The 23,288-nt window shown below is 42.2% G+C and overlaps 1 protein-coding gene across 2 annotated transcripts; it reads right to left on the minus strand.

Moving 5' to 3' along the window:
• Positions 1–339: 339 nt before the first annotated feature.
• Positions 340–18,351, minus strand: clmn (calmin). Of its 2 annotated transcripts, none has more exons than XM_027024252.2 (13): positions 18,025–18,351; positions 10,328–10,389; positions 9,228–9,323; positions 8,009–8,092; positions 7,792–7,884; positions 7,046–7,239; positions 6,697–6,890; positions 6,466–6,548; positions 4,169–6,352; positions 3,214–3,380; positions 2,778–2,868; positions 2,531–2,583; positions 340–2,031 (listed from the first exon to the last, which is right to left on the minus strand). In XM_027024252.2, the coding sequence occupies exons 1-13, from the start codon at positions 18,107–18,109 to the stop codon at positions 1,854–1,856; spliced, it is 3,564 nt and encodes a 1,187-aa protein (XP_026880053.2). In that variant the 5' UTR covers positions 18,110–18,351; the 3' UTR covers positions 340–1,853. The 2 variants fall into 2 exon arrangements, with proteins under 2 accessions (XP_026880053.2, XP_026880052.2); XM_027024251.2 differs by having other exon boundaries at positions 2,531–2,586.
• Between the last annotated feature and the right edge of the window lie 4,937 nt (positions 18,352–23,288).

Genomic DNA, 23,288 nt, shown 5'->3' on the forward strand with positions numbered 1-23,288 from the left:
ACAAGGGGTCCGTCTAATGCCAGTTAGAGCTCACTTGCCCACTTGGTGTTTTGCTCGATACAAACTTATTGTGCCATATGCGACGACCAGTGTGCTTTTTGTGAAACCTGGACCAGATCTACTCCGCTTCCTGGAATCTTATAACTAAAAGGCGAATTTTTGGACTGTTTGCACTTGTGTAGCATGTTGTCTGTTGCACTGTTGTTTTGTGTTGCACCATGGTCCTGGAGGAACATTGTCTCGTTTTTGTTGTGTACTTGTATATAGCAGAAATGACAATAAAACCTCTTTGAACTTTGATGCAAGAACTCCTCATAAAAAAATAGGCCACTCACGTGATTTTAGGACGCGTGTAATTTATTGCCCTTGATTGGTGCATTTACAACAATATCCATAAAAAAGTGGAGTATATATTTATCAGATGGCCTTACAAATGTGAGACGTTTAAATACCTTTTTGCAGTACATCCTTGTGTAGATTGTGACAACTGGCGTCATTTTTAGCTTCACTGAACATGCCGAGAAGTTGAGGCTTCAGAAACAAGATTGAAATGGTTCCTTTACTAATGCCACAATGCATACAGCTTTATATTTCACTGCTAAATTGCTTTTCATATTAGAACTGTGTCAGCAGATCTTAAAGTGTATGTGAAGGAATTGCATTGTCTTTGAAATGACGAATTCTTAAACGTATCTATAAATAAAAAAGGCAAAAGCAACATGCTATTGCAAAGCACATTTTACAGGTTCCTTAAAAACAGTCAAGCATAATGTGCTCACACACTTCATATAATGCCAAAGACATACAACCACCACTAAAAGATCATTAATCACAAGCACATTCTATGAGACCCTATGCATATTCATAAAGGGGTCAATTGACCATTCTGGAAATCATTTCTCATGTGCTCTTCCATTCTGGAAAATAGACATAAATATATATCTACAGTTCTGTCACTTTAGAAATATGTAATATCATAAAAGAATAACCAAATTCATTGTTTGTTCACTCCATTCATTGTACCTTTAGTTTAGTTCATCTTTGGCGATCAGTGGGTTTTTTTGTTTGTTTGTTTGTTTTGTTTTGTTTTTTGAAAAGTGCTATTGACACCACTGAAGCTTACTGATAAAGCCCCGTATGGTTTTAAGACCCTTTTTCTGTAAAAGTATTTTAAGCTCATTGTAATATAAATATTGTGCATTTGCAAATATCTGCTGAATACTTTTAAAAACTACTCAAAAAAGTTGAAATTCATTTAATTGGGTTGTATAATGCATTTGCCATTTTGTAGGTGAAGAAAAAAAGCAAATGGTGCAGATTTTGTTCCCCTTCTATTTAAGTACATCAAATAAAAATTATGGCAAAACAGTTATGTAATATACTTTCATGGTCACAAAAAAAGAGTTATGTAGTATCACCTTTATGATATAAACCCTAAAACAAGGGCACAATCTCCACAGATACAGTGCTTTTTTTGTCATACGGTATCAGCATTACCATACTAAAGACCAAAAAGCATATTCTTATGATGATATACTTATTAGTATTATTAAATACATAATCATTAAAATGTTCATGTGCAGAAGATGCAGAGTGTACACAATGGATAGGGTGAACTGCTGTAAACCTGCAAATCTACTAACTGGCAACCAGTCAAAGACCTAAAAAACAACATTTGCACCCTTCTTTTTATCCATGTGTACCCATGAGTGTTTAGAATATAGAATTTCAACAAGCGGCCAGATCATCCATAATGCTCCTCCATTCTGTAAAGACCTTTAGCACATTAGAGAGAGGATGCTCTTCTCAATGCAAGCAGAGATCTGCAGATGAATCAAGTTTTAACTCAGCAGTCATTGCAGGTTAAGCAGGAGGCTGGGAATTGTCCACAGGTCCATCTGAGGCAGGACAAAAATGCAGTAGACCAGGAGCCACACGACCAGCAATAAGTAGGTGTCAGACAAGGCCGTCTGACGTGTGTTCTCAGGAATCGTTGCAGGGCTACTCATCTTCCTGTTACATAACACGCAACTGTTACACACACCAATAAACACACGCGCACACACACACACACACACACAAGCACAAATGCATTAGAATCAATTTTTACCATTGTCCGAGTTAGGCAGCTAACTTTGGAGCTGCTTGTTAGTAAACAATGAGCATAAGGTCATGCCATCCTCCACTTGAGAAACACTAAGGACTGAGATGTAGTTTCACATGCATTAGACTCAGCCTGCCAGGTAAAATATAAGGATGGCCATTTCACAAAATGCACACGTTGTCAGAGTGATATCATATACAGTGAATGATGCAACAGACACAAACTTGTTCACACAAGCAGGCTTGAGAAACGCCTCAAGGCGAACTCAGTGTTCTGTCTGAATTGGCCTCCTCAGTGCCACATTTGCATTGACTTTCACTGTGCTGTTGGGTGGGGGGTGGGGGGGGGGGTTCTGGATTTTCCTTGCCAGTTTCTGAATGCAGAAGACTCAGGGAGAGAGAGAATTACACAGTGGATTTGCAGTACCTTTCAACCACATTCCCTGGTGTGATGACATCTGTGTCTTCCCCATTTTCTCTCTGCTTGTGAAAGACAAATGTTTGCACTAAGCAAATATTTCACAAAGGCTAAAATCAAGGGATCAAACATGCATGGCCTTGATAAAGGTGATCCTTTGAAAATGAAAAGTCTTTCCAAACAATCAGCAGTTGCACAAGTTAGGATAAACAGTCATAATATACAGAACAGTATATTGAATCATTATAGCACGAACCTTCAATTCCTTTGGGTGAAATGACTCTTGTGAGCACAGAGCTGTCAACAGCTTGCTTTCATCTTCAGTGCTGTCACTGGCAACGTCTTCCCTGTTTAAAAATTCCAAGCTTTATAAAAATATTATTTTCATGTTTCTGCAGTCAAACTACCCACTGAGTCCAATACCATCACAAAGCTAAGAGCTCATTCTCAAGAAGATCAGATCAGATCAGGAGAGGGGGATCAGTCATCCAAGAAGGAAATGAGGGCTTCACAGAGAGAAGCTTAGCAGCACTGCACTAGATTTCAAAAATAAACATCATTAAGTACATTTAAGGTAATTTGCAGCGAACACCGCAGGGCACACGTCTGAGATCATGTCCTCCTGAAAGGCCTGATCTCCAGGCTGCAGTGCTGCCATTGTGCCGTAGCTGGATCTAATAATAGGGCAGTACCTCAGCACCACTGTGTTTTCTCTGGCATCGGCAAGCTCTTCATCGCCGTTAACGAGTTCACCAAGCTCAACCGGCAGGTCCGTCTCCAACACTCCCCACTCTCCCGGGTGCCGAGCCCATGGCTCAAATGGACTCTGCTCTGGAGACTCCACCGAGCCCTCTCTAACCTTCAAACACAGATGGAGGACAAAGAGAGTGCGAAACAGATTATCTGTATATACATACAGTCATATGTCTGTCTAAGACAGGGGAAAAAAGGCTCTGGTATCAGTGTTTACAGAACAATTTATATCACCTGCCAGACTGCTTGAAGACAAAGAAGTATTTAACTTACTGTACTTATCCATGTGCATGTTAAACTTTTTTTCCCCCAGTCATCTAATTGACTTGGCTCTGAGAGGTGATAATTCACTTGTGTGTGGATGGTGGCATTGAGGATATCTAAAGGTGAATATCATCCGACATGCAACGAGCTGATCCACTGACTGAAGAAATGGAGATTCTGCTAGAAATATGTTCATTTGCTCCCCATCAGCTACTAATCTTTAATTAGAGGAATGTGTGTCAGAGAATCTTTCACCCTGCAGAGACTTTTTCCTACAGGCTCTGGATACTTCAAACATTTGTACAGGTCCAGGGAGACCCTACTAAGGAACTTCACATTTACAGCATTTTGCAGATGCTTTTATGCAAAGTGACTTGCATATATATTCAATGTGAAAGTATGACCTAGCACCTGGCTCTACCTACTAAACCAGGTATACTAAAGTGTACATTACAATATGACACCCCAGGCTGAACCATATCCAGACAGGGGGTCAAGATCTTACATATGCATTACATGCAGTTAATTCCACTGACACTGTTTCTTGACAATCCTGTGTGTATTCACATCATCCTGGGCACCAGATAATCTATTTTCTTTATTTCAGTTTAAGTATTTAATTGCAGTTACCTTTTCCTGTGTGGTAATCTCACTGTCTGTGAGGGCAGATTGAGAGGGTGCTGGCTGTAAAGGCATCACACTGAGGGAGAGTCGTAGTTTTGCAGGGTACCTTTCTTCTAGCTCGCCACTACCCATAATCCTTTCTGCCCCCTCCCAGGTGGCCTGGCTTCCACTCTGCCCATCGCAGGGCTGTTTTGGCATGCCATGCTCCCAGCTGTCATCAAGGTCTGGCTGCGAGGCAGGGCTTGTGGTGGTCAGCGAAGTGAAGGATTGCCTGTCTTGCTCATGGAAAGTGGTGTCGTGGTTAGGCTCGTCTGAGGTCATGTCAGTTACGGGGACATCACCACACGGTATCGCCGATGCAGGCACGTCATCCTTGCACTCGGTGATCTTTAACTGCTCTGTGGCCTTAGGACCACTGCTTTGATTCTGAGTGCAGGAGGCTTCCTCTTCATTCATGTTCTCCATCTCACTGAGATGACCCCCCATCTTGCTTTCGTTATCGACAGCTATGTCTTCTTTCATACTTTCTGCAACCCTTGCTTCAAGTTCAAGATATGTACTTCCTTTCAGCTCTTCCTCCAGAGGTGCACTCATATCACCCTGACTTGGTCCTTCATCGTAGGCGATGTCTTCACCCACTTCCCAAATTTCACTCACCTGGTTCAGAGGACTTGACTCTAACTTGTAGGTCCCGTCCCCTTCATCTTCAGTCACTTCAATAGAGTTCATCTCACCCAGCCTGCCATAGGTCGGAGGGTTGTCTTTGGTCAAATCCTTCACTCCCAGATCTCCATACATGCCCGAATCCTTAGCACCAGTTTGTTGGCCCTCGTCCCCATGAATATCTGCCCCAGAATCCCTTGCTTCAGACTGACTGCTATGTGTAGAAGTCTGAGGAAGTTCTAAACTGGTACAGGCCTGGTCTACTTTATAGTTTGGCTCTGTATTGTGGTCTTCTGGTTCTAGATCAAGCTCCTTTTGGTCAATGTCTACATGCAATGGCCAGGTCATTTCGTCATGATGTGCATCTTCCTTTTCTCCAGTGTCGCCGTCCTGCTTTTTAACATTGCTGCTGAAGACATCAGCCACGTTGTTTTCCTCCATTTCCTCCTTGTGAGACACTTCTTCAGACAGGTCAACATCCTCTTCACTTCCTGAAATGGAAATCCTCTCATACTGAAGAACAGGACATTCAGCATCATCCTCGAAAAAGGCCATGTGGTCTGATTCGGTGATGATCTGAGCAGCTTCAGTTTTGGAGGACTCTAAACTTTCTTTACATTCGAACTGGTTTTCAGTGCCAGCAACCGGTTCGTCAGTGTCAGTGGTTAACTCACTCTTGCTAACATTGTCCGGTTGTGTTGCAGAGATGTCTTTTTGGCCAGGATAATAGCCAGAGTCACTATCCCCACATGAGGTGTCATGAGATGCTGGTTTGACAATTTCTGGGTTCTGCAAAGGGCAGGGTTGTGTTTGCTGTGCATTTGGATCACTGATTATATCCTTACTGGGCATGTGATCAGTAGACACATCCTCCTTAAGATCTAAAATGTACCTATAAGCATCGTCCTCCTCAGACAGCAGTGTGGATTTGGCCTGCAAACTCTCCACCGAGCTGAGAGAGAAGTTTCCTTCATCGACAAACAGCTCTGTGTCCACCTGGTCTTGGGAGACCCTCTCTAACAGCAGCGGTGACACCTGATCTGATGTCAGCTCGCCAGGATAAGAAGAGTACCTCTGCTCACTAGATGTAGCACTCTCACTCAGAGAGCCATCGCTGCAAGACTGTGGAAGCTCACTAGGCATCTCACTCCACGAATCCGGAGAGTCCATCACAGAGTCAATCAGGGAAGGTTGAGGAGAGCTGGTGGTGGAAGATGCAGCACCAGACGTGTCCTTGTTCAGGGACAGGGGGCGGCAGAGAGGTCGACTGTCGGTGGTGCTAGGACTTGAATCCACTGAAGATTCCTCGCTATCCCAGGGCCTGTCCTCCACTATCCGCGGTTGGGCAGGAGTGCGGGCCTGCTCACGACCTTCGGCCACAGAGGAGATGAAGATCTTGGGCAGAGGCTGAACCCAATCCCTCTTCACCACACAGAACCTTTCTTTCCTCTGAACTCCATTTCTATATGGGGGCTCATTCATCCGTGTGCTGACCTTGCTCCTCTCCAGGAAATCTGAAGGATCATCCTTTAGGAAATGACAATCAAATGGGACATAAATTGGACCTCAGGGTAAACTTGTGACTATTTCCATGATGGTGTAACACTAGAATTTACTTAGAGAGATTGAGATTAATTTACCTCCTCGATTCCCGGAAAGTGCTCCAAAAACTGGGACACATATGTCATTATAGACTGTTCATCTGGGGGATTCAGGGTCACATCTGAGAAGATATGTTTAATTTTACTATTTGTACTAACCCAAATGTTTTCACTCTTGGAAGAACTTAAAACTTTCCTATGAAAGCATAAATTAAATTCACACAGACATTGGGAGAATCAGCTTGTAAAATCCAAAGCAGGCTATATTACCTTCAGGCTCCAGAAGCCGTGGTATACCCAGGCTATAGTGTGCTGTTCGGAAGGCCTCCTCAATGTTTTCTCTGGAGGACCTGAGCAGGGCTCTCCTCATGTCCACCAGACTGGGGTCAATAGATTTGATAACTGCAAGAAAAGCCAGGCCACTTGTCCAGCTTTTGCCAAAATCCTGGACCGCTACTCCATATCTAGAAAACCAGGGAAATAAGCAGTGAGCTCTAGACTAGACACAACAATTGAGATTTCTGATGTAAACAAGGAAGTCTGGTTTTGTCAGCACATCTCCTTTCTAGCACTTATAAATTATTCAAAGAAGGCCATCATAATACTCAAAAGCTCGTACTTTCTGGTGCGTCTCTGGACCCACTGTAAGAGTGTCTTTATGGCTTTCCCATGATCCTTGGCAGCAATGGAAGGCCTCCTGTCATCTGATGGAGTGCTAGAGTGTGAGGTGTCAGAATCTGAGCTGGTGGGGATCGAAGATAAGCTGGAAGAGGATGGGAACTGGTTCTTTATGTTTCCTGTCAGCTCTTTAATCTGAAAAATACAGAACCATAATTCAAACACCATGAAAAATCCCAGGTTTCTCAGAAATATACAATATTGCTCTGTATGTGTAGATTATCTGAGGAAAGTGTAAAGATGTGAAAACATATTGGTCCTATCTAAAACCCAAGTAGACAAGGAGCACCAAGTACATCCTTGCTGTTTCTGAGAATTATACCAAATTAGATTAGACCTTTGATCTAGTGTCATGTTACTGTTGAGAGCCTCAAATATCTTGAAAAGCTTCAAGGAAACCCTCATTCTCTTACTGATGGAATTACAGTGTTTTCATTATTTTCATTCTTTTACAAAAGGCGCAATGATTAAGCAATGCTACAATCCTTTTTATGTAGTCTACATTCTCCCCCCCCCCCCCCCCCCCCCCACATTCTTGCTTCTCAATACCACGGAAGAAACAAAGGATGACACTGCAACATGAAAGCAATGGCATGCTAGGCAGATAGATCGAAAAAAAAAAAGAATGGAAGATAACTAAGCAAAGAGAATGATGAACAGAGAGATGTGTGCTTATGACCTCTTTACCTGGAAAAAGAGGATGATATTCCAGATCAGGCCCAGCACTATGGATGAATTGCCATCAGCAATGTCTGCTGCATCAATGCTAACCAGCTTTACCTGTAACAGAAAAGATATCCACAGCACACTGACATGCCAGCCATTAGCCTTCAACAAAAGCTTTTGTAGCCCTTTTTTATTCTTTACTCTTTTGTGAATTCACATGACTCAAAACAGTACTTACGTTTCTTTCCTCCAGGAATGTCAGTACCTTCGCTATGTTATTAAGCCTGAAAATGCGATGTGAGGATGGCTTGAATCCATGCAGCTGAAAGGTCACAGCAAAAAAAGACACATGCAATATTTTCCCTGTAACTGAAGATGCATAGATAATCAAATCTTTTTCAAAAGGTAGACCTGTTTGGCTAGGAAACTAAAGCAAGTCCTTCTTTGTAGCTTTAAATATTTTGTTTTATCCTCATTGAATATAAGCATTTGTATTATGAAAAATATCTTACAACATTAATTTCAGAGTCAGTTTTCAAGATCAGAACAAGTCTTAAACCTTAAGCATCACCTCTCAAGTCAAATTATGCAAAAACACACCTACACACCATAATCTTCCTGAGGCCAGAGAATATCTCCAATTAACTGATCACAGATATAGGCCATAAAACTAGTCTAGCCCTGCTCCTAATCATTGTTTCCTTTAAAAATTTAATGGTCCTGTCTTTCTAGAGTGCATGCTTTGCAATCAAGTGCCACCAGGCTGCTGGCTTCCTATCTAAGAATGTCTTGGCACACATAGAGCATACCGACATAGTAGCCTCCTGTATGGGTGTGTCTGTCAGAGCCAACATCCACACTTTGGGTGTAAGCCATGACACACATCTTATTTGCAAAGCATCAGTTTAATTTAACTGTGGTGAATCAGGTGCTTAAATTCTCTTTGAACATCAGTGCACACACAACAAGATAAATTCTGTTAACTGATAAAGCACAAAGCTATGAGCTACCATCACAAAACTGACTGCATTATCTAACTTTTGAATAGATGCCAAAAAGTCTACATTAGCTAATGACTGAAGAGAGAATGTCTTTGGAAGTTTACATCCCATTTTGGTTTCCTTTACACTGCGATTGTCAGCAACAATTGTAGCATTACCTACCTTTTATTTTAACAATAGATAGTTAAACAGAGATGTCACTCTGCATAGCTTGACTGCTTGAATAAGTGACTCTGGAGAGGTATGGCCAGCATGTATATGGTACCAGGTAGCACAGTTCTTTGTCTCTCCACTATTTGGGGAAATTCTGACTTACTGTATTTTGAAATGAGATTGGCCATAATAACAATCTTACGGGGATTTTGTCATGATACAATGCACAGACGGGAATACCATTTACCACGTCTACAGAACACAAAAGAGTTTTAAATCTTTGTGATTCCAGAAGAGTCATACCAGCCTACATCCTGACAGCTCCTCCAGCAGGGCCATCAGGATCTTCCCATCCCGGATGTCACGGAAGAGGTCGTGCACCTCTATCGGAGGATTACACTACACACAGAAGAGAATTGTATTCAGGATTGACACTGCGCTGGTATCCAGCCTAATCAAGATCAACAGAAGGTCTGTCTAGTGCCACCATTTTTTTCACCATTTCTGACCAATAGAACCTACAGCATATGGCCCCGAATTTGTATTGGGAGGTGCAGTAACAAATAAGACCTCCTCAGAGAGGGAATCTAATGACTTTAGAGCAATTTTGTTTTAATTACACAGAGCCAGAAGGCGTTGGGGGAACTGAATGTTAGAGGGCTAACTTTTCCATCAAAACAATGTAGACAAATGTGTAATTGTCAATTAGTGGGTCGCTGTTCTGATAAAAAGCCAAACTCTGGGTCGCAGAATAGAGAGTCATTGTACAGCACAACAAAGGATTCATCATTGGTTGTTTTCAGTCAGTCCAAAGCTGCATGGATGGCAATGTTATAATCTGCAGGCTGCCTGAAATACTAGAAGGCCACCACACAACAGGCAGCAAAAACAAAGCACTGGATTTTTACGAGCGGACCCAGTGTGCAACGCAGCAAGTAAGGTGTAACGCAACTGTGCGAGTCCCTCTCTCTGCCTGTGACGGTGAGAGAGAAAAAAAAGAGAAAGTGGGATACACAAAAAGGGTCCGAGTTACGGGGGAAATTCCAAAGACTCTTTGGGGGGAACAAACAAGGAAGAAGACCAATAAAAGCCATGCACTGATAAACATATCTCATCTTACATAAGTAGATTGTGAAACTCTCAACACATCTGATGCTGTGGCAATACTTGCTGTCCGATTAGAATCTACACCTCATACATGAATAAAGGTCAACTCCATCTAAATTATTTATCATTCAGGTAAGAAAGTGACACATGCATTTTCTGTTTATCATGTACCACTGCCATAGAGACTGGTTTGGTGTGGAGATTTAAGGCTGTAAGATGGTGTACACTCCAAGTTTGTAGTTACCACACATTCTCAGTCTGTGATATCCACCAGGTCATAATTAACCTGCACGAACCTTCTCTAAATGTAGATTCATCCATCTTGTAAAGGTCCTCTTCTGAACGACTTCCCTTTCAACTGGAGAAGAGACAAAGAAGGACAATTTGTGTCATTAAAGAAGACGTATGCCTAAAGGCAAGCGAGGCTTAGCGCAGGCTGCAGCTCTCTTGCTAGTCATTCCTCATACGGAGTCTGGAGGCAGTGTACACTAGTAAACATACCATGGCAACGGAGAGAGAAAATAGCAAATAGTCATCACAGACTGTGCACTGCCTTTTTGCTGCACATTTCATTTTAATGCCAGCACTACCCAAATAGGTGGAATGTCACTCAGTTATGTTTTTTCATTTGATAAATAATGTCAAATTTTGCTCATTATTGAGAAACCTTTCTGTAATTGCAATTAAAAAATTTAAAACAAATTTTTAAAGACGAACAGCACATACAGGTCAATGCGCCACACCTACATAGAAAATCTCTCAAATGAACCAACATGTTTAATTCACATGCTCCATCATGGAAAGAGGGCAGGGGTCACGGGTCTGCAGGGATGCTGTGTGTGATACTGCCCTGTGATTGGCTTCTGTTTGAAATAAAGACTTCTGGCAAAGCTCAACAAGAGAATGTGTCCAATTATACAATCCCTTTTAACATGGTGACCACTTTAGGCCTTTCTTGATGGAGTGTCCTGACACTAGAGGTTTCTCATCCTCTACTCTCAGAGGTTTCTCATTGGCATTCTGACCACGTAAATAAATAACACTGGACGAACGGCCCCAACCCGGGGGGAGTGCCCCTTCGCACGGGGCTTACTTCATTCATTATTCAATACAAAACCCCAAAGAGGCTCCATTTACTCGAATCAATAAGTGTTGTCCCAGTGACATGATGGAATAACGGCTTAGAAGTCTGGCAGGAAGTCTAGGCTTACAGCCATACACACATTAAATCACACAAACACAACAGCACACATTCACTATGCTGCACACACCAGTGACTAGTGATGCCCAGTTGGAAAACCATTTTTGTGACAAAAATGTTTAGAAATCTGGGAACACTTTTGTCACAAAGAGGTTGAACATAGTGCTGGGCTGAGACTTCATTATTTTAGACTGAAACCAAACAAAGTTATGAATAATAACAGAAGAATAGCTATCATAAAGAATGCAAATTAATCTAAAATTAAATTAGGTAAAATTCTCAAGTCAGAGGTTTTGTATTAAACCTAATCCATATCCCATTACATGTGAACAAATCAGTAGTAACATTAACACCTTGTACTGTCACTGGGAGGTTCATGCATTAAATCCTTTTGAACATGTCTGGGGAACTACAAGCAAAGAAAAGCTGTTGGACTGTATTGGGTATGACACCATGTAATGTCACAGCAGACACAGGCATGAAGGTTTAACTGGAATCAGACTTTAAATCCATATCAAGCCAATACAAAATAGGCTATACTGAATTAAAAGCACAGGCGTCCAGTACTGCACAACAGTATATGCACAACTTAATTCCTCACGATGCTACATGAAGACTGCTCCATAACACACTGCCTCTTCTGTCCAGGCTTCTACTGTCAGACCTGGGTGAATGGTCTGGGGTCACATGAATAGCACAGTGCTCTCTGTTCTCTGTGCAGAATGATGCTGTAGTAATGAGGGGCCACTTCCATTGCCTGGCTGTGCTGGACGGCTTTGTGTAGCATGATGGACAGGTCAGTGCTGACGTCTGCTGAAGGCTTTCTGAGAGCAAAACAGCAGCTCCACCCATCCCGGTTCATAAGAACATTGTTTGCTGGTACAGTGAACTTGGCTGGCTGAGCTCAGCAGTTTCTTCTTTTCTCACACGTCAGTAAACCGTGCTCCAAGATTCAAACAAACTCCATTGCACGCCCAACCATACACAATGTCACAGAGGCAAATAAGGTTATGTTGCAGGGGGCTGCATGACTGAGGCCTGTAATGATTTGCATGATTAGACTAACAAGTCTTATACGCAGCATGAATATCAGCACTTTGCCTCAGTTCACACGACCTCCTTCCTGAGCCGTGAGGACACAGCAATAATTTTTAGCTTTGCTGACTCGAGTACAGTAACAACGACACCTGGAAGTTGTGTAAGCACTTAAATAAACAGTTGTTTTGATGTGCACATGCAAACGACACAAATTACCTTTTTTTAGAACTGGAAAAAAAATTGTCATGTTTTACTGAATCAGCTACAGAAAATAGAAGCAGATAAAAAAAAATATTTTCACTGCCTGGAACAGCTTGCAGCCAAATTGAAAATAAATACAGTCAGTGCTAACCACAGTCAAATCCATCCTTGAACCCAAAAGGACATCAGTATTTAAGGACATACAATAAAAGTACATCAAATATAAGGTATATAATTATGATGAATATTTGAAGCTGAATATAACAAAGACTCAAGACTACCATATACCTTCAGAGACAGTGAATGTGAAGGCCATTTTTTCATTCCATGGTCTGTCAGGGGGAAAGTAAAAGCAAAATGAGTTTGATCTCACTGGACGCCCATTAACAGGCTGCAGGAGAATGGTCAGTGTGAAGGCCTGTAGATCATCCGAATCTTCCCACGCACCTCACACCTCTGAGCACAAAAGCAGCAAGTGTTTCTGATGGCAGCAGACTGTGCTGCTCTTTGATGCAGGATCGCTGTAACTTCTCTCTGAGGCATGCTTAAGTTCTCAGTTTTAGATACATTGTTGCATGGCAACCAAGTCATTCTGCACGGCAAGGCACAAGATGGCTTTCATTAGCCACATATTAATCCAGCACCAGCTAGTAAGGAAAGGTATAACGCGTCAAATACAGCATAACAATTCAAATAAAGTACATCAACTATCAAGTATTTTTAATAAAACCTAAAAGGCTATGGTGGATTGCAAAATCTGAACAGCATTGACCTTGAGATATTGTACATACAAAACTATTTACATACAAAACCTAATTGTGTACAAACATTTAAAGTTTAAAAAGTGAAGCACCGAAGCCCACCTCATCACTGTCATGTTTGAATAGCTGGAAGAAAATCACTGACTTATGCGTTACCAAAATTGCCCCTTCCCCAAACAGGCCAACTCCTGTGCTGCAACCTGTCCAGTTAATGAGGCCATCTGGTCATGAACTAAGCATAACATACTTCCTCCTTAATGCAGACTGTTTACGATATGAAACACATTTATTTATACTGATCCTACAGAGCTGAATATGGCCCCTGTGATTCCTCCCCTCACATGACAAATCCCATAATGCACTGTAGTGTTTCCACTCAGAGGATTAGACATAATAGTTATGGCACCGTGTCATGCATTGGCATTTATACTTTCAATACACCCACTGTGAGCATTTTGGCATGTTCCCTGGCCCAAGCACAGGGCTTTAAATTGGAGTTGTTCTCCACTTCAGCCATGTACACATTTCAAATAAGGAAAGTGTGCACATAGATACAAGAATGATGTAATTCCTAAGAATGCACAAAAGGCAAGAATGGCAGATTTAAAGCAAGAAGCTAAAACTCCTATAAAGAACACAAGCATTCTTTGTTTAGTTTTTGTGCTAACACATGATAATAAATCAGGTGTTAATCTGGCGTGTAATCTGGCTAAAGGTCGTTCGAGAGTAAACTAGAGATGGCAAGTGCCAGAACACCACTTCATGCACTCCATAGGACAGGGAAAATTGCACTTGAGGACCAAATAAATTCTCCAGCTGTAAAGCCTCACCATTACACAGAGTAAGCTTGAGAATCTGAGGTGTCTAGTGTACAGTCAGAAGGCTTTGAAAGAGTATATAAAAAAAAGATAAATTGAGTGTGTTGGAGTACAAGAGTCTGTGTGTGTGAGAAGTACAGAGAGAGAGACAGAAATCAAGGGAGCGCAAGAATGAGCAGGAGAGAAAAAGACAATTCAGACAAGACGATATTACCAATATATTCTCAGACAAATATAACATAACGCGACAAACCTAGCAAAATTAATTTAAAATCACAGGCCTAATGTCAGAGCAGAAAGAAAGATGAAAAAGTAGAACTTAACTGAGTGTACCTATTAGGTAGCGGTGCACATAAAACAAAGGCATATCTGTAAGACAATAATTTAGCTATTCAGAAAGCATTTGACATGCCGAACGTAAAAAAAAATGTGTGTCCAACAAGTAGCTGCCTGTGCTGTCTCTTCAAAACAAAGACAGTATATACCATTTGTGGTGCTGTCTGAGCATGTACTACATTTCAAATATCTTTAATCTGGCAGGCAGTTTAATCAGTTTGAAATATTCAGCAAAAAGGTGTCTTAACAAGAACCTATGATTTTTAGGATGTGAATACAGACAGGTCACATTATGTTTAACGGGCCCTGTAAACTGCAACCAGAATGACAGTATTATCATGACAATGGCCAGGCAATGTTACCATTTATACAGACATAAAATTCAGAGTTGGAATCACTCCAATCAGCGACCTGTGCTTTATTCAGCACTGCTAGCAGGCTTGACTGTCACTTTTGCCAGACTGTAGAAACACCTGCATCTAATAAAGCTTCTTGATGTCCTCCAAAATAAAGAATGACCTCAGTTTCTTTCTAGCTTTATTAGCCAGTGTAAGGTTCAGACTTTCTAACAGGCACTTCATAATAAGTTAATATAGTGTAAAAGTTTATTCTGTTCATTAATTTCTGTTAATGCCATTTAAAACATTATGATCTCAAACCGAATTTAAAGTGGTATTACATAATACGGACATAATACATAGTATTACATAATACGGTCCATGTGTCTATTATCCTACACTTGTGTGGGAATATACAACGTCATACCAGATTGAATGCTTTACAAAGTTGCTGTTACTTAATGTTATCCTGGTCTGCACACCAGAACCCATGTTAGTCTGCTACTTCTGTGGTGACATCCATCCCTGCTCCAGTGAAAAGGCAGACAGTAAAGGCACCCAGGCAGGGGGGGGGAAGCTCACACGGTTGGAGTGGGTTACATAACTGCTCAGCTGCAGAGGTCTCCGTCGCCCAGCTGTGTTGACCGCGCACACGGGCCACGGGAGGCGGGGCAGGCACACGCCGCAGACTCTGCTGTCTATAGACAGGCCAAACACCTACAGCGCGCGTGCCTTCACGCCAACATGGTTCCTTTCTGGGGATGCGCTTCTGATGCTGAGAGCACGGCAGAATGCAGAGAGGTTACCCTAGCTGCTCGGGACAGCCTGTGACGACGCAGACACAACTGTGGCTCTGTCCCTGCATACCTGCACCCCTTTGCAACCTTCTCTTCAGTAAACAGCAGAATGTATAGCAGCATGCAACTGACATAGAAAGGAATCCCAGTGGTTCAGTGATACATCAGTGTTAAGCAACCATGCAACTGTGCACAACTGTGTAGCTCGGAGGTATTTACATCTCTATTCAGCACGTCACGCAACTAAACAGCAATCTCCAGAGAGAGCATTCGGATTACTGGAAGCAGTGGATTAGCTAATAGATTATTTTCTGCAGTAGGGTAACACCATGTTAATCTTTTCCAAAAGAACTGGAGTGCACAGGAATTCCTCTATTACTCAAGAGTTCGGTGCTCTAGTGGTCATTTCACAATGGTTAAACAAACGCAAAGCACTCCAGGGCAAGACGGGAAAGGAAACTGATTTTCCTAAGCGTTCAATTAGTTCAGGTGGAGCAAGGACAGTATCATAGCTCAGTATCGACAGAAAAATGGAAATGTGGGGGCTGGAAGAGATAGAAGCATTATCCCGATCTCTGTCCTTACTGGGAATTCATACCAGAATCTCCCAGCACATACTGGATTGTAGCCTCCCGTCATTCCAAGCTGGCTTTGGAAGAAAATCTGTCAAAATAGGGAACAGCACAGACCAAACATGGTGGTTTGTGTGTGGTTGTGTGGGTGTGTGTACCAAACGGAGGAGTGGAGAGAGAGAGCAATTTTTCAGTCACCACTTTATATGAAAATTCATCCTCCTGGACGACTTGTCGAGTGGTGCAGAGCCTCCCTGGGTTTCAACTGCACTTTCTCCTGCGCAGCACAGACTGGCTCCGATTCAGCAATTAAGGACGTTCAGGCAGACGTGTGGCTCTAAAGGCAAATGCTGCCATCACTGCGACTTGCATCATGCACATGCACGAACACTCCTTGCTGCTCTGCTGGGAGTCTCCTGCCAATCAAAAGACTCATGCAAAGCGGGCCAAAAGATCAGAGGCTATAGCATCAGCAATGAAAGAAGAAAGGCACTTTTCCCACAGACACATTCACCCACTTTCATCCACGCCACACATCTCCAGCTCTGCATCGCCTTGATACAGATTTGTTTTTAGGTCCAAGTCTGAAGAATAAGTGTGTGTACTTTTTCAGATGCAGTACAATACACTGTGAAATATGGTGCAGAGTGGGGAGTTAGTGTAATAGAGAGCACACAGGAATGTGTAATGTAACAGTACCACATGGGTAAACGCCCAAGGTCTTTGATAGGCTATTGATATTTCACGGAGGGTCAATTGCTCTCTGTAACCCACAACCATGAAGAGGAGTCAGAATCCCAATGAACTGTGGGGTGGTAGAGAGTCTGCGATGTGTGGGAACACACTGCACTAAAATTCCAGATCTCCAATGCAGAGGGCAACGCTCTTTCAGTGAATTGAGCCGGTTATGTAATCTGCTGCGAGGCTTCGCTTTCTGTAGCATCTCATCCCAGTTCTAATTTCTCCCCTTCATGGGTGGGCGTGCGCAGGGTGTTACATCTCTAAAGACACAGCTCCATGGTGATTAAACGTTGCTGTAGGCTCGCTGCCAGCTGCAATCTGAGATGGTTTCTGTAGCACTACTGCACGTTACAAGTTTAAAGCTATACTGCAGAGCTATAGTCACCTCGAGAGCCATTATTTCGATTGCCAGCCAGAATACTAACTACATGAAATTCCTCTTGTGTACAATGGAGAAGAATAATATAGGGAGGGATGATGAATATCTTGACCAAATCACCTGATGATTTAGACTCATGAGACGAGTCCTCACGTTACACACTCATGAAAATAATTATATGCACTGGACGAATATGTTTATGCGTCACTAAGAAAACTCCCTGTTCTGTCACAGGTGAGTGGACGGATGTAAGAAAAACGCAAGAGAACTGGACAGCTACGAATACAATCCTGTTGCTCTCCGCCTGTGTAAACTTTCCTTTAAGGCCCACGGTGTCAGAGGTACGAAATTAATTTAACACCAAAAGTATCAGGGTTCCATTTCAGTAGCAGACTAATAACTTCGCAGCGATTCGATTATGGTTCTTTAGACGTGTTTGCTTTGGAGTATCTCGAGCTGCAGATATTCTCAACAGGGGTTGCACGCGATTCGAGCTAGCGACTGTATAACCACTAGTTTTACATTTTCGCTTTGTGTATTTATTTATTTTCTGTTATTGCATAAATATTTTAGCGGGATGTGTGAATCCAAGATGAACCGAAAAAAATGGAACGACTACTCTGTTCATCCCAGATGCCGGCAAATGGTCACATTTGAAGCACAACGCATGATTGTTGCATCCACTCAACCGAACACCGCGGCGAAATATTGTTATAACTTTATATAGTGAACTGCTACATACACGTTTAGACTGCAGTATATAGCCTTCGTTTACTAGTTAGCTTAACAATCGTGACTGCAGCTCACCTACCTTGAAGATTCTGCACTCGGATGTCGCTAATTTGGCCGATAAATTCCTCACGTTCAAACCAGTCTTCCCATTCCAGTCCAGCCATTACCTTCGGGACAGTTGATCTTTGCACCTTGTTTGGAAAAACTCCCGTCCCGCGCTATTTGCAGCTTTTCTTTGTAAATATTCTATTTTCTGCTGACCCAAGCGGTAGCCATAAGCGCAGTTATGGGAACTCAATCTAGACTAAGATGCTGGTTTCTGCTTGTGCATTGTTATCGTGGAGTAGCCCAAGTTTCCTGGTGACGTAGAAGGCACCGCCGCGGCGCTGTGTGCGCGGTTGATAGGGTGAGGAGAAACCAAAGGCTTATAGCAATGAACGGCACCTGGTTAATATTTTCGTGGTTCTCTGCACACGCCCACTACCCGCTTACAGTATCAATTGGGCAGTCTCTCAGCGACGAAAGAAGCTTGAATATGATGGCGTTCCTTGCCGACCGGTTTCTGCTCTAGGCTGGTTAATGATATTAGATAGGCTATGAACAGTCTTTAGCCTGCGTATAGGTTTCCTGAACTCCATTCTATACGAAGCAAAGGAAGGGTTTTTTTTCTTTCCTGGGGAAAAATGTGACAACGTGCGCTCATGTATGTGGCGTCCATTGATTTAGAGTTGTGACTGATACGTTATGACCTCTATACATGCTGCTAATAAGTCAAAACAAACACCACGAAACAGAACTCCCGATGATCCTTTATCGGTTATGTTAGGTTATCAAAATCAATTGTGGCACAAAGCTAGATCAGTTCTTTTGAAGGAGACTATGTTAAACTGGAGAGCTCACAGACTCACAGAAAGTTCTTGTGCGATAATGAAACAATGTGATATTGCAAATAAGTTAAGTGCGTTACATAGTTTAAGCATCATTGTGCTTGTCTATTGCATTTCATACGTACACCTAATTATGGTGGGTCATTGGAATAATAATCTTTGTTTATGTAGCACTTTGCGATTCCATAATCTAAAAGTGCTTTACTTAGAAAAGTTTATATGACGATAAAGTACGCTAATAATAAAAACAACACATTACTACAAAGTAGTAATAACAATTAAAAAATCCAAATATAATATAAAAAGAGATAAGTTACAAATATAACAACCTAAACAAGTAAGTTTTAATCTGGATTTTAAAATGTCTTTTGAGTTTACATTCGTTTTCTGGGATTCTATTTTAGGAGCTATATAAGATTACAAAAACAAGTTGCAAGCAATCCTAAGGCTTGGCTGAGCTGAACAAAGTGTTCAGGATGGCCTGTAGCACTTCAAGAGATCAGCCTGATATGATGGAGCTAAGCCATAAATGTCTTCAGCAATATTACCAAGACTTTGTAGTCAATGTGGAAAGTAAGTCAATACAAAATGAATAAAATTGGAGTCACAATTATATGTCCAAGCTGCTGCATATAAAAGGATAACAATAAGGAGTCTAAAACAGGGCCTTGTGGAACCCCATTTTACACTTTTTTAGGCTCTTTTAAATGTAAACTAATAAATGGGCATTCAAGATCAAAACCAGGTGAGAATCTGTTGATCTAAACTGAATGTTTTCAAGCCCATTCATTGTTAGACAGTGTCAAGTGCTGTGACACTAACAATAAGACTAACAATACCAACCAAGCGAGCAGTTGGTTATTGGCCACCAGAAGCATCATGCTGATGGTTTTGTGCCATGACACTCCAGGAAACCGGAATGAAGGACTTTGTTATCCCTGCTTAAAAGGTTTAAGGTGTTGGTAAGCAATAGAAAGATCAGAGCGGTCAGGATGTGGTTTCTTAAGGAAAGGCCTAATAACAACTACTATCAAGAATGTATGAACAAGCTGAGTGATGAATTAATTCTATTTAGTAATCACTGCTAATAATTCAAGAACTACCATAGATGGTACTGAGTCAGGTACACAGCATGAAGCTGTAAAGCCCATTATAACCAATGTGACTGACTACCTCAAGATGCGCTTGGAAAAAGAAGTCACCTGACTGTTTATCACCAAAGGCATGTAATGCACAGCTGACAGCCTGCAGCTGAATTTTTGTCTCTGTTTTTTCTTTTATTAATGAAGTTCTTGTAACTTCTTTTCAAGAAGTTGAAGGAAGTTTTATTAAAGAAGTCTATCATTTCAAAATGTTTTCATGTTTGCTTTAAGTCCTCTAAGTCCCAAGTCTTTGAGTCTTTTATTCTGTTGAAAGCAATGAAATTATTGTCCTTGGTAATTGACTAAATATGGAAAATATGAATTACGCTAAAAAGTGCTGGTGTTCCTTTAAAAGGTTAAAAGGCAGTTTGCCCTCTCTCTAATGCTGTTTTAGTAATGAGAACACCCATGACAATCCTTTTATTAGTATTCTCTCAAGTAATACAGATTTAGGTATTCTAAATAGCAGTCACTTTTAGCAGAACCTTACAGCCACCCCAGAAGATTTATTGTAACAATAAAGCAAACAAAATGCTGATTAAAAATACATTTTTGCCAGGTCCCCAAGCAAAACAGTATACAAAGAGGGATTTCCTGTACAAGAGCGTTTATGCAGCACTGTACCATCTGTACTGTGTGTGATAGAAAAGGTAGGAAAACTTTTTAAAATATTCTTATCTCTGCAGTTAGGATCTGGTGGAGGGCAGGGCAGTTCTTTGCAGTAATATTTATAGAGAGAGATGGGTCATGCTTTCAGCCCTCTCTCTCTTTTTACAAAAAGGGCCAGCTGTGGTGTAAAAGCAAAAAAAAAAAAATGAAGAGTGACACAGTCCATAAATAACTAAGCACTCATCATCAACATACAAAAACTTTCAAAAGCCCAGTTAGATTTTATTGTGAGGTTTAAGTAGCTATTTTCATAAATATGACTGTTATATGCAAACACCACATTGCCACCTTTTATTTGTTAAATTCTACTTGCTGTCCATGTGAAATGCTTTTTATTTCATTTGTACAAAGTGCATGACAAACACATTATGTCATCATCCTTGTGTTTCTGGTTTATAGCTTGTTATCCACTTCATTATCAGTAAATACATTGCCCTTACAATTACACAAGGAGAATCCAGGGGATGTTACAGATCACCAAAGGGCACAACAATTTAGGCCTGATTGCAGCAGGGATAAAAACAATTTGAACACAATCCATCCATCCGGTAGGAGAAGAAGGAAAGTGGGGAGACTGGTTTTGCAGTGTTACATGCTTCTAGCAACAGAGTGATGCTCTGACAGCAGCTCCTATCCGACTGAAAACATGGCAACAAACTCCCATGAAACTGAGCTACTGCAGGAATGCAAGGAAATGCAATTGTGATTTTTGAGAATAACTTCATTTAAGGAAAGGCATCTCAGGGACATTGTAAATTAAAACTATAAAAACAATCCTACTACTTCTTACGCAGTCCAGTATTAAGTGCTTACACTGCAAGAACTGGCTTATGTGTCCAGATTCTCCTTCCACACTCATGTTTCATAGTTGTTTCATGTTTCAGAGTAGTTATTAAATCATTCACTGAAGCAACTAAGTGATATATAAGCACTGAATTTATATAAGTATTGAATAAATATTGATTTTAAGTGATATCTTAAGACTTACAGACAAAAAATGTTATAGTGGGTTTTTGGTTGTTCTGTTCTAACAGCCCGAGCGCTGCAGGGCAAGGAGCAGGATGTACAGACTCCCTCGACGGAGACAGACATTTATTAACTCACCATAGGGACACCGGCACTCACACGCAACATAAACAGTGACATTGAATATGAACACGGCTAACATGAACAACATGAACAAGAACAATGACCGACGGTGATGCAAACACCAACGGGTTTAAATACATACAGACATAATGAAACTTAACCAGGTGCAGGTGTGTGCTAAACAACATAGGTGTGGTTACAAAGAGACAGACTGTGAATTCCCACTGCACGCAACGGGCCATACCACGTAACCAGGGGGAAGGGGAGCATTCCGTGACAGTACCCTGTCCCAAGGGGTGCAGCTCCCGCCGCGTCCATCCCGAGGACAGCGTACCCCAGGCCGCTATTCACATATATACACACAAAACACAGAACATATATAGCAAAGCCTGGCGGGCTAGGAGCCACCAGCAGGGGAGGTCTCTCAGTACATGAGGGGGAAAGGCAAAGTCCATGCCTCTCCCAGGCAGTCCAGTTGTGCTCCATGGTGGGTCCAACAGCTCCGAAGGCCCGGCTGCATTGTTCAGCGGCAGGTCCAGAGGCTCGGCTACGACTTTCAGTGGTGACAACATCCTTGGAGGGACTGAGCCTGGGCAAACAACCTATCACACCCACTTGTACAGTGGGTGCACATAACAGCAAGTAGATGCACCTGTAGACAAACACAAAAGGCGCTTCGCCGCAGCACCCGCTGGAAGTGCAGGTGCTGGAGGCGTGTCCTTGGCACAACAGGACATGCAGAGGGGCATCGTCTGCCCTGGGTCTGGGTGTGGTGCTACAGGCTACAGTCCTTCTGTCGCCAGCCTGCCAAGGAGAGCCCCTGAGACAGTCCTCCTCCAGGTCTTTGGGCAGACCCGTCCTGTACTCATGGCCTATACTCAGAAGAGGGAGAACCCAGGCTACATCCGCGCTAGCCAGGGATCTAGCAGGCTCCACCAGACCACCTACACTGTGGTCCCTGTGGAGCCCTTCAGCTCTTCGTGGTCCTGGCTTGGTAGCCCTAGCCCCCCCCCCCCCCCCCAAAAAAAAATTCCATGTGGCGTTCCCCTCCTCCGGTGTGGCCGCAAACACCAGCCGTGGTCCTATCCCCAACATCCAGGGATCCAAGCAGCATCCCTGAGCGCATCCCTGTAGAAAGTCTATTAGAAAGAATAGGCGTCCTGTGGTGGTTAGTCATTCTGTAACGGCCCGAGCGCTGCAGGGCAAGGAGCAGGATGTACAGACTCCCTCGACGGAGACAGACATTTATTAACTCACCATAGGGACACCGGCACTCACACGCAACATAAACAGTGAACACGAATATGAACACGGCTAACATGAACAATGTGAACAAGAACAATGACTGACAACGATGCAAACACCATCAGGGGTATAAATACATACAGACGTAACGAGACTAAACCAGGTGCAGGTGTATTCTAAACAACATAGGTGTGGTTACAAACGAGACAGACTGTGAATTCCCATTGCACGTGGTGGGCCGTACCACGTGACCAGTGGGAAGGAGAGCTTTTTGTGACATCTGCATTGCACTGATGTATAAATGACCATGA

This window comes from Electrophorus electricus, chromosome 13 (assembly GCF_013358815.1).
Source record: "Electrophorus electricus isolate fEleEle1 chromosome 13, fEleEle1.pri, whole genome shotgun sequence".
Classification (NCBI taxonomy): Eukaryota; Metazoa; Chordata; class Actinopteri; order Gymnotiformes; family Gymnotidae; genus Electrophorus; species Electrophorus electricus.

Coding starts and splice junctions, on each gene's coding strand:
- clmn (XM_027024251.2), bottom strand. CDS start 18,109: ATGGCTGGACTGGAATGGGAAGACTGGTTTGAACGTGAGGAATTTATC. Junction 7,885..8,008: donor CATTCCTGGAGGAAAGAAAC/GTAAGTACTGTT, acceptor TTTCTGTTACAG/GTAAAGCTGGTTAGCATTGA. Junction 3,381..4,168: donor AGATTACCACACAGGAAAAG/GTAACTGCAATT, acceptor CTGTGTTTGAAG/GTTAGAGAGGGCTCGGTGGA.